The 19,927-nt window shown below is 32.9% G+C and overlaps 1 protein-coding gene across 3 annotated transcripts in view; it reads left to right on the top strand.

Moving 5' to 3' along the window:
* ARID4A (AT-rich interaction domain 4A) overlaps positions 1-19,927 on the top strand; it is a 58,780-nt gene that overhangs the window by 7,131 nt on the left and 31,722 nt on the right. For all 3 annotated transcript variants that reach the window (XM_019725802.2, XM_019725803.2, XM_074327428.1), the window contains exons 6-11: positions 6,227-6,306; positions 6,392-6,486; positions 8,618-8,750; positions 11,856-11,935; positions 12,875-12,951; positions 13,357-13,523. In XM_019725802.2, the coding sequence (XP_019581361.2) occupies positions 6,227-6,306; positions 6,392-6,486; positions 8,618-8,750; positions 11,856-11,935; positions 12,875-12,951; positions 13,357-13,523 (632 nt within the window). The remainder of the gene's footprint in view (positions 1-6,226; positions 6,307-6,391; positions 6,487-8,617; positions 8,751-11,855; positions 11,936-12,874; positions 12,952-13,356; positions 13,524-19,927) is intronic.

The following is a 19,927-nucleotide window of genomic DNA, read 5'->3' as shown; positions in this document are numbered from 1 at the left end:
ATTGTTTGGTTTTTACAGTATGTCTTGGAATAAACAGTATTACCATAGTCTTGTGGTTTCCGTGTAGAAGGAAGAAAAATGGCCCTTTAGGTTTACTTTTAGTTAACTTGATTTGTTGCTTTGGGTAAAAATTACTTATCTCCAGTTGATGCTCAAAGCTGTTAAAAACTGTATTTCCTGTGTTTTACTCTGTGGCTTCTATTAGTACTGGTAGTGATTTACTGTATGTAGCCACTGTTTTCTAACCATTTTTATTCTTTTACTTCCTAAAAATTGGTGTTGGTTCACAATGGTCTATTATTCTGAACTACATATTTTTAGGAAGTTTACTTGTGGGTATTGGTAGCTGTTAAAAAAAAAAAACTAAGCTAATGTTAACTCAGAGATTAATACATAAATACAATTTTGCTATGTTAAACAGGGCAGTGGTAAAAATTACAGGAGTTGATACATGCAGAATCATGGGTAATTATGTGATGCATGTTCAGATATTAATATTGCATCCTATTTGGTACTTAATATCATGGTTGCATTCATGGCACGTGTGTAGTTTTACTGACATAATGCTCGTGCTTCTACAGAAGCCATACTTTTCAGGTTTTCACATTCTGGGTTTCTGGACCTCAGAATAATCCTTGAATTAAGAATAGCAATCTCTATTTACATGAATAGCATTTTAGCATTTCTAAAAACTAGTTGCTACTGAGCATTCTCTGTAGTGATTTTCTATGATAGGTAATTATAGAAGAAATTATATAATTCTTGTTCTCAAAGAGCTTAGAATTGTAATTGCATATAATTCATGTATCAAGCATCAGTGTACATAAGAATCACTTGGTGCTTTTTTAAAAAAAATGAGATTTGAAGACCCCAAGTCTCTCCAATTAAGTAGATCTGTGGGTGGCAACCCAATAATCTTTCTTTTTATATGCACAGTGGCTGAATCTAATGTAGGTCGTACACACTTAGAAAAACAGACTATACTTGGAGAAACAAGAGACTGACTTGGGAGAAAAATTTCAAAATATTTAAGATTTTTACATCTGTGTAATGAGAGAAAATTACCTAAAACATTTAAGATATTAAGAGGCACTATTCACTTAAGTATACTCAATATAGCACTCTGCTCTAAAGAATGGTTAGATATTGAAGGATGTAGAACACATAAAGAAAGATTAGAGTATAACAAGCTTAGAAGATGTCAAAATACAATGTGTAATCTCTCAGAGGTCATAAACTTTCTATGTTTTTCTTTAATTGAGTGTCTACTGCCTTTTGGGTTTAATCGTTCTTTTCTGGAATTGTTCTTGATTTCTAGTTCCTAACGAGGTGTTACACAGGTAGAATCAGAAAGTTATAGAAAGTATGATTCTTCATGACATTTTTTAAAGAGATCTTGAAATTATGTCAGACTTAAAAATGAAAGGAGAATACCATACTGCTGGTTTGGTCAAATAGAAGTTGTGATCACTAGTGATCAAAAGTTAGCAATGAGTCAGTGATATTAACACCTTCGTATGTAATGTAGGTGTTAATTTTTACTATTATAGCACATTAACCCAGTTTGAAAGAGGTAGAGCTAAGATAACTCAATTTTTAAAAATCTAATGCTTTCGCTCTAATGTTGAAGAATAAATAGCTCCAGCTCATGGATTTTTTGTTTTGTTTTTTGGGCCTTGGAAATACTTCCTCTTCCTATTATAAAACAGTTCTTCCTGGCATAGTTTATTCATTTGGCAGTTCTTATTCCTTGCATTAAAGGTAAGGAATTTGTTATGTATGGAAATGTGTTGTTACTTGTCCAGTCATTCAAAAGATATCAAAGTTGGGATTAGAATTCATATTTCGACTGTTGCCATTAACTCCTGGTAGATACAACTGTCACTAGGACATTCTATAACTCTTCTTTTGCCTTTTTGGAATATAAAAATGACACATTGAGTTTAAAAATAAGGAAAATGTCAAGGAAAATAACTGCCATTAAATTTAGTAATTTACATATAAAATGTACATATATAGCATATATCATGTTTAACACTAAAATCTATTTGATCATTTATGTATTTTTATGACATTATTTTTATGATTCATAACTTTTTCATGACTTGTAGTTACTGTTTTGCACATCAGTTGTATCAGATCTCATGGAAATTCTAATTAATGGAGTAGAGATTTAAATGAAACTGGTGAATGGTCTGACTTTTTTTAGAATGTGCTGCAGGCTTATAAGGCTTTTAATTTAGTTAGAACCTCTTAATGACATATTATAAGCAAAACCAACCACAAAATGTTTTCAAAACCAGGTGGTTATTCCATCATTACGAAAAAAATGTACTAAGCAACAAAGAAATCTATTAAGTCTGTAATAGGTTTTAACCCATTGTTAAATGTCCTTCCATATGACTTGGCATTCCAATGATATTTTGTTAATGTAATTAGACATTTGAATATTAATTTCTTAAGTTTCCAGGTTCCTAAAGTTTTTGACCCTAGCTGCTGAGGGACTTCTGTAGTTCTCACAGATGATTTTATGAGTAACAGAACTATTGGTTTTACTTAGGATATGCATTTATTTTTAATTTAAAAATTTTTACTTCATTATATGAAATATTTTGTTAATTATAAGTGCAATACACAGATGTAATAATAATACTTATTTTTCCTAAGTCTAAATTCTTTACTTCCTCGCACGTTCATTTTATGACTCTGCTTCATTACCTATTTATTACGTATTTTGATCCCCCCTTAACTAAATTATAGTTCATTGATTAACCTTCTGATTCTCAGTTTCGTTATCTATAAAAGATAGTGATTCCTGCCTTACAGAGGCTACTGTGAGGATCAGGACATGGTAGAAGCTTAATAAATGATAGCTAATTATATATTGAGTAAACAAAATTAATTTACTGTTGTTACTATCTTACTGTCCTCCAGCATATAACAGTGTCATGATAATAGGTAGATCTTTTGTATTTAGTAGTTATATTATTATGGGACCGTTGCTTTTGTTTCTGTGAATTCTAACAGTTTAGAGTTAGGCTTTGTATATTTCTTTGCATTGGCATTATTTTGCCTAGTATGGTTAATCAGGAGAGTCTCAGTTTTATCATTTTTCTCAAATCAGGTTTTAGTATTTATATGTCATATACTAACAGATACTGTTAGTAATATCTGTTCTGTGGCACTCAATGAATAATCTATTCAAATGCCTTGGCAAGTATAAGAAATTTCTTTGAATTACTAAATCCTAATAGTCTGACTTTTTTCTTTTGGCAAGCTGTAGTATGCATCTTGAACTAAAAAGAAACTAAATTTATTATATATACCAGTTAATTATTTCACACTTATCAAAATGCCAGAGTCACTCTTCAATACCTACAAATTTTGTGTTCTTTTAGGTGACACTTCTAACATGGAGTTATAGAGAAAATGTCTTAAGGATGGAATTTTTCATTATTTTGATAATCAAGGATGTCATGATTAATAGGTCCACTATGTTCTTGGGTTTTCTGTTTGTCTTTCAGAAAATCATGAGAAGTTAACATGGCTTAACAAAATTGATTCTAGTTCTCAAACTATACCTTTGTAGAGTTTTATGAATTAAAAAAAAAAAAAAAAGTCTCATACTATTTCTCTTTGTTCAGTTGAAGTTGGAAGTATCCCTATGTAAAGCTATAAAATTGATGTTTGCATCACAGTTTCCTTTTGAGAAGTTCCTTTGGTTCTTACACTATTGCTAACCATGGTAAAATATGACAAAGTGAAGTGATTTTTTTCCTTCAAAAATCTGATTTATTTCAAGTGATTAAAAAAAACAAAAAACAAGAACTAAGTATAGTAATCATTGAAATTCTCATCAGAACGTTTTGATTTGGGGCTGCCATTGATTAATGATAAAACACTGTGGAAAAGATTTTGTTGCAAAGTTGGTGTTATTAATTGGTCTTATATTCTCATTTTCCTTCTTCACATCTCCACTTAAATATGCATGTATATGAGTATATACAGAGGTTGCCAAAAAATGTGTACACATTTTAAGAAAGGAAAAAGCTATTAAAATTATAATAATATATACCAATAACAAAAGGTGAATACAAATCACGTTTGACTTCTGCAATTAAAAGAGGTGCTCAAAGTGGTTACAATCAGCGTCCAGACACTTCTAAACTGCTTGAGCAACATTCACCATCTCTTAAAATGTGTAAACATTTTTTTGGCACCCCTGGTATGTGCATCCAATGTCACCATCTTTGGTATTGTAGGCGTTAAGGAAAATTGGAATTTTCAAGATTTTATTCTTTAGTATACTTACATACATTAATACTAATGAAGAATTATTTTAAGTTTGTTATAACTATGATTTTGAACTTTTAAAAGAACAGTGACTTATTTATTAGACTTTACACCACATGAATCATAATTTTCATACAAATATTTAGAGCACTTTTAATCAAGTATAGATTAGTGATGTAATTGTTGGTGAATATTGTGTTTTATCCTGTCATGGTATCTGCAGGTGGTCATTAATTTCTGCATCATTAACTGTATAAAATAAAACAGCTGCTTTGGTGGCATCATTACAGTTATTTGAATATGTGCTTCAGGAGCTTTTAATTGTCGCTGTATTGTCTCCTGAATGTGAGAGACTCTAAGCTAGATGTCTTTAGTCTAAGAAAAAGAACTGATTGAGACAAATATTGAAAAAGTGGAGTGCTCTTATGTAATTAAATTTCTATCATGAAAAAATTAAGATTATCATTTGAAGGCAAAGTGTTTGCTAATAAAACAACCTTTTTTAAAAAATGCAGGGTTGTAATTATATAGATCACAAGGTAAAAGATCTAAGATATTAAGGTAATGTAAAATTTTCCTTTATTAACACTAACCTATTCTGTTAGAATGGAAAAATATCTAGAATTATGAAAAGCAGGATTAAATCTTAAAATAATCATTTTGGGGTATATATGCTTTCCTGTGTATTTGTTATTTTCATAAGATGTACAAACATTTGTTGATACATATATGCGTTTTAAGTATCTGAGGTAAAGATTCCATCTCATTATAGTTTATTTCTTCATAATGCTGGGCAATCAGGTATCTACTGAGAACATTTTCTTTTTAATAAGCCTTATAAATGTTAGATGTTAAAATCAGAGTACAGAGTACATTTCTGAAAAATTAAATATATAAAATCATCAAAATAATATAGCTAATCATATGGTGAATATTAGTTGTTAATTGTTAAATTCCTTACCCCCATTTCCTTGAAACATTTGAACATAATTTTCAAGTAGTATGATTTTTGTTTTATTTTAATTTTTTATTGGGGAATATTGGGGAACAGTGTGTTTCGTTCAGGGTCCATCAGCTCCAAGTCATTGTCCTTCAGTCTAGTTGTGGAGGGCGCAGGTCAGCTCCAAGTCCAGTTGCGGTTTTCTTTTTTTTTTCGGTTTTCAGTCTTTAGTTGCAGGGGGTGCAGCCCACCATCCCATGTGGGAATTGAACTGGCAACCTTGTTGTTGAGAGCTGGTGCTCTAACCAACTGAGCCATCTGGCAGCCCCAAGTAATATGATTTTTTAAAAATAAATATAGTAAAAGTAAAAACCTTTAAGAAAGTTTCCATGTAATTATGATGTTTTTAGAATTTTTTTTAAAAAAATTGCATCTTTCTGATGTTTCCTCATTTCAACATTTGTTTCTAAATTTCTTGCATCCTATTCTACCAAAAGAAAAAAGTTGAATCTTATGATTTTAGAATTTGGCAGCCAGTACTTCTACTACGGTAGGTTATCACACAAATAAGTAGAAGCAATAGGATAATCCAATAGCATTATCAGAAGTCAGTTTCTGTAAGTTAGGGATGTGCGATTGATAACTTGAGAAAAACCCGTAACACTTCTTTTTTTAAACCAGGTTTTTGCTCATTCTTCTAGGAGTATAGGTAATTTAATATCTGTGTTTTGACTATGTTGCTAATGGTTTAAGAAGGTAGTTTTGTAGTATTAGAAATTGAAAAAGTGAATGGAGATACTAAGCAGTTGGGAGCACCAATTTAACCTATGTTTGGTATCCATAGAATGGAAAATGTGGTATGTACATTTTAAAATAACTAACAAACAATGGTTCTTAAAAATATTAAGCCCCAGATAAAACAGCAATAATAGCATTCTGTGCAGCTAAATATTATTTAGTGGGCATAAATTATCTCTCTTTTGTTTATTACAGTGTTTGATGATGGTGACGAGAGAACATTGAGACGCACCTCACTTTGCTTAAAAGGAGAGAGACATTTTGCCGAGAGTGAGGTAGGGTGACGCGGACTCTTTGGGTTGAACAAAGGCTACTAATATAGAGGCAAAATGTGATTTAATTTGTCTGTTTCTTATCCAGACTCTTGACCAGCTTCCATTAACAAATCCAGAGCATTTTGGAACTCCTGTAATTGCAAAGAAAACGAACAGAGGAAGGAGGTCCTCTCTTCCTGTGTGAGTGTTTTTATATACAGTAACATTACAATTATTATAACATTAACCAAATGACTTTTCTTGGATGGCTAAATTTGTTTGGGTAACCTTTACATAGTATCTTATATCCTTATGTTGGACATTTTACCCACAGCTGATCTTGTTCTTAATTTTTCCCATTACTTTGTCCTATAGTTGTCACAACTTCTTTTTCAAAGAGGCTATGTTTGTGTAACCTTACTTTGCCAAATTCCACAATTGATACGGTTTTTGTATTTTAAATGAGCATATGTATTTTTTAACATTTTTATTTCAAAAACATTTCAAAACTTAAAATTGTAACAATAATACAATAAACTTTCCTATACACATCTAGATTCACCAATTGTTAACATTTTCTGGCACATTTGCTTATCATTTTCTCTCTTTATAGATACATATTATAATTATAGTTGAATTAATAATAATTTTAATAGGCTGAACCATTGGAGAGGATATTGCAAGCATCATGACCTTTTCCCCTAAATACTTTATCTAGGACAGAACAAGGACATTCTCTTATATAACCAAAGTATGATTATCAAATTCAGAAAATTTGATATTGATAGAATGCTATTATCTCATAATCTGTATAGTCTGTGTTTCAAATTTTGCCAGTTGTCCCAGTAATAACCTTTATAGCATCCCCCGATTCTAGGATCCAATCCAAGATCATGCATTGCATGTATTCCTTTTTTTCAAAAGATTTTTACTAAAATATAGCTAACATACAATATTATATTAGTTTCACATGAACAGTACTCAACAGTACTCCGCTGACACTATACATAGTTATTACCATATTATTGATTATATTCCCTGGCTAAAGAAGTGATCAGTATGATAAGTCCAGAAACTGCCTGACACTACTATGCTATCACAATATTATTGACTATATTCCCCATGCTGTACATTACATCCCCATGACTTATTTGTTTTATACCTGAAACTTAGACCTCTTATTCCCCTCCCTCCATCCCTCCTTTTTAAATTTATCAATTACAGTTTGCATTCAATATTATTTTATATTTCAGGTGTACAGCATATGGTTAGACATTTATATAATTTAAGAAGTGATCCCCCTGACTAGTACCCACCTGGCACTACATGTAGTTACTACCATACCATTGACTATATTCCCTGTGCTTTACTTTACATCTCCATGATGATTTTATAACTACCAATTTGTATTTCTTAATCCCCTCACCTTTTTCATCCTGCCCCCAATCCCTTCCCATCTGTCATCCCAACAAATCTTGTATCCATCTGGCACCATACATAGTTATTGCAATATTATTGACTATATTTCTCATTCTATACTCTACATTCTCATGACTACTTTGTTACAACCAATTTGTCCTTCTTTATCCCTTTCCCTTTTTTACCCACCCCCAACACCCTACTATCTGGCAACCATCAAAATGTTCTCTGTATCTATGAGTTTGTTTCTGTTTTGTTTATTTGTTTATTTTCTCTTTTAGATTCCACTTATAAGTGAAATCATATGACATTTGTTTTTCGTTGTCTGATGCATTTAGTTCTTAAGTCTCCTTTAATCTGGAAAAGTTCCTCGGCCCTTTTTTGTCTTTTCATAGCATTGATATTTTTGAAGAGCACAGGCCAGTTGCTCTGTAGACTGTTCTTCACTAGGAGTTTGTCTGATTGTTTTAGTTATCCAGATAGGTTACCTAATAAACCTTCAGTTGTGTTTTAGTGAGATCTTTTCAGAACCTGTTGAAAATTAGAGTTAACGTTATCTGGCATCTGTCATACATAAAAAGTAGAAGGGCAGTCTTTTAAAAAATGTATTTGGCACAGTAAGTACTTCATGGTGACATAGTTAGGCTTTTCTGTCCCAGTGGGTGGTTGGCAGGAGAGCCCAAGTCCAACTCCTCATCGATCTAGTGAGGGGGATCAGAGTTGCCATGGACAGCTCAGGACTTCTGTGGGAGAAGGGAAGGATCCATCGCTTTACTTCCAATAAGGATGAAGAGGCTACTGTGTTGGGCTACTCCAGATTAGAAACTGAATTGTACATGTTAAATTCACAACACTCTTAACTCACATAATCAAAAATAGTTTAAGAGCTTGATGAAGTTATTCTAACTTTTAGTAATGAAGATGAAAAGGAAGAAGAAACCAGTGAAGAAGAAGATGAAGATAAGCGGCGTCTCAATGATGAATTATTAGGAAAAGTTGTCGGTGTGGTATCTACATCGGAGAAGACTGAATGGTATCCTGCTTTGGTAAGTAAGGTTGCTTTGCAGAATTAATCAACCATTTAAGGTATTTGTTTCACATGGATTTTTAAAAAGCACTTATAACTATTTTGAAGGTATTACAAAGTTTAATTTGGACTGTATAAAAATATTGAGGTCCTACTTACTTGACTGTTTTCTTTTGTTATTTCCTTTCTTTAATTCTCTGTAATTGATCATTTATTGGGATCTTTCAGTTCTTCTTCGAAATGTGTCCCATGGTCTCTTTTTACTCTATTCCGTTACTACTTTATACATGATCTACAGTAACTACTTCCAAGTCCCTTTAACTCAATTACTGAATTCTTTCTTTACTAAATTCAGCCTAATTTTCTAGAAGTAACTTTTACTTCTAGAGAAATCATTTAAAAATATTGATTTAATCATGATAGTTCTATTCTAAAAAAAAACCTTCACTGACTCTGCCTAATATATTAATTCTTCTTTTTATAAACGAATATTTGAGGCCACCCGTAGCTCTCGGTTTGTTCCCATAGTCAGTGTAAGGTCTCTCCTCAGGTTCTTTTTTAACTGCTCCCTCCATAAGATACTTCACTCTTCCAAGCCTTTCCCCCTGCCTTAACTCACTGGTATTTACTGAGGATCTGTGGTGAGATCAGATTTGTTCTACATTCCTTAGGAGAGAGAGAAGTATGAGACTTATAACACATTGCCCTCAAGAAGCTTACTACACACATTTAAAAGATTACATAGTAATTGAAAATTATATACTAATTTAAAATATTTGGTGCACACACTGGAGTAGGACAGGGAGAACTGGGTAAGGAAAAGATACAGCTAGGCTTTGGAAATGCAAGTCTTAGTTGGGTTGGTATAGAAAACCAATCTTTGCTTACTTGGTAAAGGAATGAGAAGAAGGGATGGGCAAGAGGATTATATTGTGAGAGGAATCAATAATACTTGGTAATACCTGTCTCCACTTTCTCGTCTTCCTACTCCTCTCTTCTTAAGGTTCGCCTCAAGTCCTACCTTTTCTTCAGAGTCTCCCCTGACCACTTTAACATAAAGAGGCCCTTTGTCTCTGAGTTTTAATATCGCTTATATCTTTAATAATAATTTTGGCTCTAAATCTGTGCCAAATTAAATTAGAATCCTTTAAAGAACTGAGGCTATTTTCAGGTTTCTGTGTGCATGTAAATAAATACATTACTCAATTCCTGTATAATAGATTTACTTTACATAGGTAAGTCTGAAAATCCTTCAAACTTTTCAACTGTACATGCGGACAAGTAAATGGATTTGGATTCAGAATATTCAGGTCATTATTTACTAAGAGATTTAAAAAAAAACACCACAAAATTCCTTTACTCAACAGATTTATCATTTTCCAGGTGATATAGAAAATAAAGATGAATAAGACAACAGTCTTACAATTGATGATTTTATAGTCTAGTTCAGGAAATAATCTATAATATAAAATTGTGTGTGTTCAATATTAGGACTTCTTGTAATGAGAGATTTATTTAAAGAAAAATCAAAGTCTTCACGGAGCAGGTACCTTTGAGCTGAGCCTTGAAGAATTTATAGTTAGTAAGCAGAGCTTCACTAGAGGGCTTCCGTAGAGGACATAAGATAAGTAAAAGCAGAAAAGCAAGGGATTTGTTTATGAAACTGTGTGCTTTGGGAATCCATTTTGGCTAAATATTAGATGTGACTAGAGGAATAATAGGAAATAAGACTGGGAAGATAATTTGGATCTAGGACAGAAGGGTCTTTATAAGGCCATGTAAGGAATTTGGCTGCAGTTCTTCATAGAATTTTAAAGAGTGACATTATTCGAGCTGCATGTTTAGGAATGTTGGAGGGATTGTTGTTGGAAAGGCTGGAGGTGACAGGAATCAATTTGGAGACCATTAGAGTGGTTCATAGGTGAGGTAATGAAGCTTAGGCTGTGCCAACTCATCCTTTAAGACCTATTTAAGCCTTTGCTGCCACACCTTTTTCTTCCCAAGGTTGGGTTAAATCTTCCTCCTACGTGTTTTCATATGTGTTCTATGGCTGGTGTCACTGTATTTTTCTCCATTGTGTTCTTTTTGAGTGTCTTTTTGTGTTGACCCCTCCATTACACTATTAGCTTCTTGAGAGCAGATACAAATATATTATTAATCCAGTAATTACCAGCACCGAACAAACAAACGTGTATTTTCATCCACCGCTAAGACAGCTGATATGACTGTCAAGAATTTTTAATTATCTGGATATATGCTGTTCAATATGATAGCCGTGAGCCCTGTGTGGCTATTAAAGTTTAAATGTAATAATTAAAATTAAATAGAATTAAAAATTCAATCTCTAAGTTGCACTAGCCACATTTCAAGTGCTCAGCCCCATGTGGTTCATTGCTACTGTGTTGGTCAATGTGATAATGAAGATTTTCATCATTGAATAAAGATCTACGGATGGTGCTAGATTGTAGCAGAGGGGCTTGTGTTGGGGGGTGGGTAATGAGCGAGGTACATTTCAGCTATTTGTTGGTAGACTTTAGTTTTTTTAAAATATTAAATTCTGTAAAGAATATACAGAGACTAATTACTAATGTTAAAACGTTTGTTATTTTAAAAATTAAGAAATTAAAAGCTCTTTACTCAGATTTCTCAGGCTGTTATTAGTAATTACTAAAAGTTGTACACACCTTGGTAAAAATGGGGACTTAGGTAGGTGTTCATTTCAAAATAGATCCTGATTCAAGTGTATTTTTAAAAATTATAATATGTCAAATTTTTATCACATACACATTTTTTGGATAATACATGAATTATGTAACTTAGAGTAAATACTAATGTTTTAAAAGTGGTGGTCACATTATAACTTATATTTCATTGATTATTCACTTTATAATCTAATGACTAGATAAATTAATACCTAGAAAGCGAATGTGCCAAATTAAAATTATAAAGTGATCTTCCTCTGTAAGTAATTCATTAATAATGAAAGCTATTGTGAATGAAGCTATTTCTTATAAAATATAATGCATTTTAGAAGTTCGGGGATCTGGAATTGTCCTTTTTAAAAATACATTCTTTTTCTGAGCAAAGAAAATAGGAATCAATCTGTTCTTATTTTGTATTTCAGGTAATATCTCCCAGCTGTAATGATGACATCACAGTGAAAAAAGACCAGTGTTTAGTTCGATCATTTATCGATTCTAAATTGTGAGTAATTAATCACTTAATAGTGTTACAGTGGGAGGGAAAAAAAAATGGAAGCACAATGATAGACTCTTCCCCACTCTAAGAATTTATTTTTAAAAGTCTCATCATTTCATGAACTGAGAAGTTGTTACTTAATATGTTTTGGCTTCGTGTAATGTAGGTTATTTTTTACTGAAAATTTTATATAAAAACTAAACAATATGTGAAAATAATATTTTAAAAGTTCTTTTAATAAAGCACGGTATTGGTTTTCTCTTTAATTGTAAAAATTCTGTATTTTTATCATGTGTACATGTTATGAACTATGAAATTTACTTTTAATAGAATTTATATTACCAGAATAATTATTTTGATTTTTTTTTCTTGAAAGCCAGATTTTTAGAAACTTCCCTTAACGTCAACTTTGTTTCCAAAACAGATGTAAAATTATATGTGTGTGTGTATATATATATACAGAGAGAGAGAGAGAGAGAGAGAGAGAGAATTCCTCTGAAAAATTTAGTACCGTAATATATCTTACAATGTTAAAAATATTTTAACATTACCTTTATTACATTTTTTTACTAAAGTAAATAGTAAATTTAAGAAATATTAAAGTTCAAAATAGACGTTGTCTTCGTAGAAAAAACATGCTGGTACAAACTACCCCATACTGTGTGTAGGAGGGTTGCATAGATTGAAATATTACAAATGTGAGGTTCTCAAATTAATGTACTTTGAGTATGTGAATCATCAGAATTAAAATACTAGCTTTGCCTGTATTACCTCTTGCTTTTTATGAAGGATTAGGATATATATGGTCTTTTAAAAACATTTTATAGGCAAAATAATCTCAATTTTGAGGTTTATATTTTTCTGTATGTTAACATGGACTATTTAAGTGACAGTTTTTATTTATTTAATCTTCGTTCCCTTCCATTTATTCTTCTCTGTAACTAGTTATTCTATAGCAAGAAAGGATATCAAAGAAGTAGACCTTCTCAATCTCCCTGAATCTGAGCTCTCTGCTAAACCAGGTAAAGTAAGGATGAATCAATCCATTATTTCATGATGTGGCTCTAAATGACAAATAGTGACTAAAGCAAGATTGAATATTTTCTGGTGCTATTTTAGCTGTTTAGAGTTAACATCCACTCTTATTTGGTGGTATTTTTTTGAATTAGTAGAAAAAATATTTGGATTTATCATTTTTCGTTAAGTGTAACTTTTCATATTTTACCATTAAAATTTCTAACAGTATCCTCTAGAGTACTAATAAACATTAATATAACATTATAACATAAACTACGCTCAAATGTACTGTAACATTTTATAAGTAGCAGCTGCATTTGAATCCAGATCTTTCGACTCTGAATGTTACGTCTTTATTATTCTGTGCTGCTAATTCCATAACAACTGCTGAAGTATATTTTTACTCTTAGGGCTGCAGAAAGCAAGTATCTTCTTAAAAACTAGAGTTGTTCCTGATAATTGGAAAATGGATATAAGTGAAATCCTTGAGTCATCCAGTAGTGATGATGAAGATGGCCCAGCTGAAGAAAATGAAGAAGAGAAGGAAAAGGAGGCCAAAAAGGAAGAAGAAGAGGTGGTAGGTGACATTTCATATTTGTAATATATAAAAACATTTTAATACTCCAAAGTAAAAATAATACCTTTGTACATTTTCTCTCTGTTTAGATTCTCTTTATTATTTGTTTCTGTCTTTTTCTAGTTCAACTTGATTTGGGGTAGGGGGAGTTTTTTTGGCTTCTAGCTTTTGGGGTAAATCGAACTAAATTTTAGCTGGTAAAAGGTTATAAAGAAGAACTTTTCAGGTTAAATAATCAACAAGTGCAAACTTGGGGCTTTTTTGCATCTTTTGCAAACAACCAAGGAGGAAAGTTTAGGTGTATATCATGTGTTGACTCATTTAAATTGTTACCGTGTGGAATAACTGTTATTACTCTACTTAAAGGTGAGGAAAATGAGGGTCAGAAAGGTTTTAAGTAACTTTCCCAAGGTGACACAGCTCAAATGTGGAGAACAAGGATTTAAACCTAGGTCTGGTGTATCTTAACTTCAAAACCTCACCTCTTTCAGACATTTCACATATCGTGTCAAAGATAATGGACATAAAAAAATTCTATCCAAAATGAAAGAATATTTCATTTGGCAGTTTGATAAATCACAGGAAAGATTTAGATTGAATGTTATAAGTGCTAATTTCTCTGTAATATTGTGATGTCATCTAGAGTATATGTATAATTGTAGGAAATCATTCATGGAGTACCACATAATTGCTTATATGAGTATTGTTGTTTATTTATTCAGCAGTGTTTTGTCAAATGGGATCAACTGTCCACTATATTTTTAGTTGTTAGGAGGTAAAGGGGCTTAGGGGCAGACAAAGAGAATGAGTTTACTAAAAAGGAAGACCTATTTGAGCATGTAAAATATTTGCTTGGAAAATGTGGAATGCTTGTTTCTGTTTTACAGATACTAATTTATGAGATGAAACGAGTATACTTGAATGTGATGAAGGGCATAGAATTTTTCTCTCGGTTTACTTCCCCTGCAGTATTTGGTTTTTTGCACTCTGAAATCAGAATGGCGGTTCATACTTACAGGCTGCCTACAGAGTTGCCATAGTAACGTGCTGTTGGTTTTAAGTGAGCATGCTCGGAAAGACAGGAAGGTTTAGCAGAAGCTTGGCAGGTTGCCAATGGAGGTTTGCCAGATGCTTTGAAATGGGCTGTCTTTCTTTTCCTTTCATGTAATGTCTGATTTTTATGTGGAAGAGAATGTAAGTAGTGCTGTATAACCCTGCGGATGCTATGCCCTAAGAGGGGAAGCAAATATTTGCAAGTCAGACTGAAAAATGTTCAGACACTGTACTGATTAAGTAGAAGGGGAATCTAACCATTTTGCATTTGAAAGAAAATGCAGCATATAGGTAAGATTTTTTTTTTTAAATATTTAGTTACCATTTTGCTTGCCAAAGATGGGGTTAAATAAAAATTTTAGGCATTAGTGATGTGGCTGATATGGTATTGCTCGGAACCAAGCGCAATTGTGTTTTGTAAAAGAGACAGTAGGAGTCTATTTTTAGAATATCAAAGGATAAAGGCTATTTTTCTGAAACATAAGATGGATTTTTAAATGAAAATGATGAGAAAGTTTGGCAGAATTCAGGATTTAAAGTCTAAATATTAAATGTGATTTTTGTATTCTATCTGTATTTATTTATAGATTGCATGTTTTCAGGATAAATAGGCCACATTTTCAGGGTGTGAACTATTCCAGTCTGGTTTTGCTTTTTTTTTTTTTTTTTAATTAACATTAGTTAGGATCTTATATTGCCAAATATTGAAAACAGATTAGTGTCTTTATTTTTGCTAATACTTTTAATTGGTGTCCTTTCAGAATCCATTTTCCTTACTGACCCCCTCCCCCCCAAAAAAAACCCTGAAATTTTAGACAAAGAAGGTAAAAAGGGATTTGTAGTAAGGTTGGAGAGAATAGTAAATGGTGCTCTTATTATAGCTATTTATTTCATAAAAATCATGTTTTATTCAAGCTGTGAGTAAATGTTAGTAAAAAAGAATAAAGAGCAGAGGCAAGCTCTGTTACCTATTGTTTGCAGGTAATAAGTAAAGAAATTGAAAAAGGTAAGGACCTTTGTGAGGATAATCTCTTCTTAAAATGTGCTGCTTAAATTATGAACCTATAAAAATTAAATGAACCAGGATGCTTTTCATCTACTGAAAAATAAAAGCAAAATTACAAAATGTGGCACTGATTTATATGATTATTATTTAAAATTATTTTTCAAATGGTCAGTTTCATAACATATACTTTGTTGAATTCCTTGACAGAAACTAATTCCTCTTTTTCTCTGGCCATACAGGTAGATTTTCTTGAGTGAGATTTTGGTTGCTTTAGGAAAAAAATCAGCTGCATTCTTTGCTTTTGGATTTAAGATTTAGTTGCTGAATCATTCTAACTTGTCTTCAACAGTAATTTTTAAAAAAATTTAATATACTGATAAACTGAAAAGCAGTTGAATCTATGTATATCAAAAGGGAAAAATCGGTATGGTATAAAATGAATTAAAATCTGATAAGCTGGGGCCTACCTGGCTTAGTCATCACAGGCCTTTACTACATAAGTGAGGCTAAGCTGTTGTATTACATTACAGATCATATTCTTCCCAAAATGTAATGATGCTGTGCTTTAATGAAGATTTAATGTTGCTTTACAATGATCAACATTTATAACATTCTGTAAACCACTATAACAATACTTGAGCCTGTCAATTGGTGTTTGTAAATTTTATGCAGTAGAATCATACAAGTGTTAGATACTTCTGCAGTGTTAATGGGCAGTGCACATTGTTTTTATATTGGATGCTTTGAGTACCCTAATGTAGCCTTAATACGCAGATTTGAGATTCCATGGCTTTACCAAGGAGGAGGAGCATCTTTTTTACTTAATATTATTTTGAATTCCTAAGCATCGGTAGTTCAGAATTTGAGTACAAGAAATATGTTTCACACTGTTACTGAGTCTGACAGGAAGTAGATCCTATCTGTTATTGATGGCTTTAGATTTTAACTCACTGGTAAGTGGAGAATATTTTTGTGGGTATTACTTAAATGTCTTTTGTTAAGAAAATTTTGTATTAGAAAAGATATTACTGAATTTCCTTTTGAGCTTTGAAGTTGGTTGAAAGTCATGTAAACATAAGTAATGATGTCAGTTATTTATTTACTCCTGACTTATGTACACCTTGGATGAATGTAGGAGAGTCGTCTAAGGATAAAATAAATAGGTGATTGTTTAGAAGATTGAATTTTGGGGGAATTTGACTATAGCTTTTTTATCCTTTTGGTTTGCTATAGGTAGGGTTATGTATTGGGCCATTTCAAAAATCTCTTCTAATTTCATATTTAGTAATGAAAATCAGAATTTAGTGAATTTTTATAAGAAATGTCCTCTTTTGTTTAGGAGTATTAATACCTATTTCTCCAGTCTTTGAATTTTCTAGGGGTCACTGTTCCACTTAACGCCTAGAGTTATATTCCACTATTATAAAATCATAATTGCTTGAGTTTTTTCTATTCATAGAAACCTGAAAGTACTCTGGTGTTCTCAGTTTATTCTTGGAGACCCACTGGTTTTTTAAAGTAAGATTGTTTATTTAATTCTCACATCAGATTCTTTTATGAGTGAGGAAACTGAGGCTTAGAGAGAGTACAGAAAGTTTCACAGACTTAAGAAAAATTTCTCTCTTCCTCTAGATTTAAAGTCTCTGAAAGCAGAGGATGTCAGGTTTTGTTTTTTTTCTTTTTCCCGTCAATGTAAATACCCACCAGCCAGCAACACAGAGCTTGGCTCAGAGTAAACCTTCATTAAATAGTTTCTGAATAAATGAATAAATGTGGGCTACGCAATTATCCTAACAAATTGCTATTTGAAACCAAATGTTGGAAGATTTATTGTAAGGTTCCAGAAAGTTCACGTTGGAAGGAACCAGGTGAAAAGGTATCTCCTGATAGATTTCTTTTCTCAGGCAATACACTCGATAGGCAATCTCATTTCCTAATTTAATTTTATGAGTTGATAAATTAATTCTTTTTGGCCTAAGCTAGTTTGGGATAGTTTTCTGTCACTTGCAATACGAGTTCTTCACTAATAATACTTCTCCTTTATATCTTGCCCCACTTATTTCAGGTGTCTTTTGACTAGTCTCTTCCCCTCCTGTCTCTTCACCTCCAATCCATTTCCCTTGACATCTTTCTAAAACGTAAATGGTTCCTGCCGAAAACCCTTTGATGGTTTTCAGCACCTACAGGATGAAGTTTAGGTCTTTTATCTTAGCTCTTTGTAAGTCTGGCCCTTCGTGATTTGACCCAGGCCCTCCTTTTTATTCTCCTCTCCACTCTTCTCCAGCAGTATGGAAGGAACTTCTTATAGCTTCCCCTTCCCACCTCTTAGATGTCGCTGAGAAGCTGCTTGTCAGGCATATTACACTGAGGATCACCTTTGTGTTGCCCATTCTCTTTATCAGTATTAAATATAATAGGAAAATAAAATGAAAGTATAAAAAAACTCAGAAATAATAAACAATAGATAAAATTTAAAGAATCTAACAGATTTCTGTGTGGGAACCAAGAGAGCTCTGCCTGAATTACAGTGGTTGAGTGTGATCTATGAATGTTCAATGCATTAACCTTAGTAGGTTCAGGTATTTATTACACAGCTTTAAAAAATCAGTGAGGCTGCTTAATATGTTTCAGATTTAAAATTTTGTACAAAAAAGTATAAGCAGCTACTGGTATTGGTGCTTCTTTCACATGAGTCTTCCAGCCCAAGGTACCCTCAGAGCTGCCACTTCTGATGTACTTCTTAAAGTACTTAGCTCCCCAGAGTGGAGCTTTCAGGGTGCTGTCTTAATAACCCCTCTCCCAGCAGAGGAATCTGTCCACTTCGGAAGACTCCAAGCTCAGCCTCTATTTTTGGAGTAGTAGGGGATGAGAGATCAAGGGATTGTAAGAATGGAGGAGTTGAGAGAATGTGTGATGAAGTTCCAGGAGTGGGTGAGAAGGGGGGCCAATAAGGAGGACTGGAGGAGAGGCTGTGGGCAGTAGCATGAAGGGTGAACAAAGCTGCTGTTGTCCAAACTAACGTTAATTCACAAAACAGTATTTTGGGATTGATAAATAAGCATGGTGTACTGGAATACAAAAATAAAGGGGGATGGGAGTGTGTAGTTTAATAACTTATTAAGGGTACCTGAGGCATTTGAGAGAGAGAGCTGCGAAATCCATCAGCAAGAGCTGTGTCTACCTTTACATACAATACACAGTACAGGGAAACCACAAAGATCAAGTTCAATTACACCCCTGCTTTCAAAATGTTAGTCTTTGTGGCTCTAATCTGTTGTGTGCTAAGAAACCAACTCATCCCAACCAACTCATTAGAACTGTGTATAAGTTACATGGGCCTGAGGGGCTTTGTATATATGCATCATCTTTTATTGACATATATTTGGGACACTTTCTATTCACCTTCCTAATTTGTGTGCTGGAAAATAGAGTTGCTGGCTAAATAAGTTAATAGCTCAGCAAAAGCAAGGTATTATTTAAAAAACAAATGACAAAATATATTCATCTCCCATCCCAGTAAAATGCAGCAAGTCCATTCTTCACTAGAATTTGTACCATTTCTGACTGAATAATCTGATTAATGTGCCAGGGGAGCCAAAAAATGTATATACATGATTTGTATTCATCTTTTGTTATCAGTATATATTGAGTATTACAATTTTAATACAGTGTTTTTCTTTTCTTAAAATGTGTACACATTCTTTTGGCACCCTCTGTATTTAGGAAAGGAATGAGGTGAATGCTAGCAAACGATTGTGCCACAGCCACCTGTGTCTTAAGAATATTCTGAACCATACTTATTTTTTCTCTTTTCTCTGACTCTTACTGCATTTATACAATCATTAATGTTAGCCCTGAAACTCAGCAAATGAGGAAAATTGAAGAAAATCTCCTCAGTTCATTTTCACAGAAGTCATTTTCATTCACATAATAATAGAGTGTCTACGGTAAATGCCAGTCATTCGTGATAAATTTGTGAGTAAAATAGACATGTTTCTAACCTCATAGGACTTACTGCGCATTTACAATGTGTTGGAACTTTGAGGACCACAAACATGAGTAACATAACCTTGACCTAAACTCAAAAAGTATCTCGGCGTTCTCTCTCCCCTCTTCCTTTTCGGGGGAGAGGTCATCTTTCCATCATGAGGTGGCAAGGCTAACTCAGGCATTGGTCCTTCTCCTTGTGGGCTGTTGTAATGACTTCTCTTTCCCTTCCAAGCCATCAAACTTATTCCTGGCAGAGGACTTTTAAAACATCTGATCTAATTCTTCTTTACGTCTCTCAAACCTCACATCTACCCACCTGGAGTGTCCAGTTCCGGTTCTGTAGCATAGGATCACA

This window comes from Rhinolophus sinicus, linkage group LG03 (assembly GCF_036562045.2).
Source record: "Rhinolophus sinicus isolate RSC01 linkage group LG03, ASM3656204v1, whole genome shotgun sequence".
NCBI classification, from domain to species: Eukaryota; Metazoa; Chordata; class Mammalia; order Chiroptera; family Rhinolophidae; genus Rhinolophus; species Rhinolophus sinicus.
The sequence above is the reverse complement of the archived record's forward strand: the minus strand, read 5'-3'. Positions and strand labels throughout refer to the sequence as shown.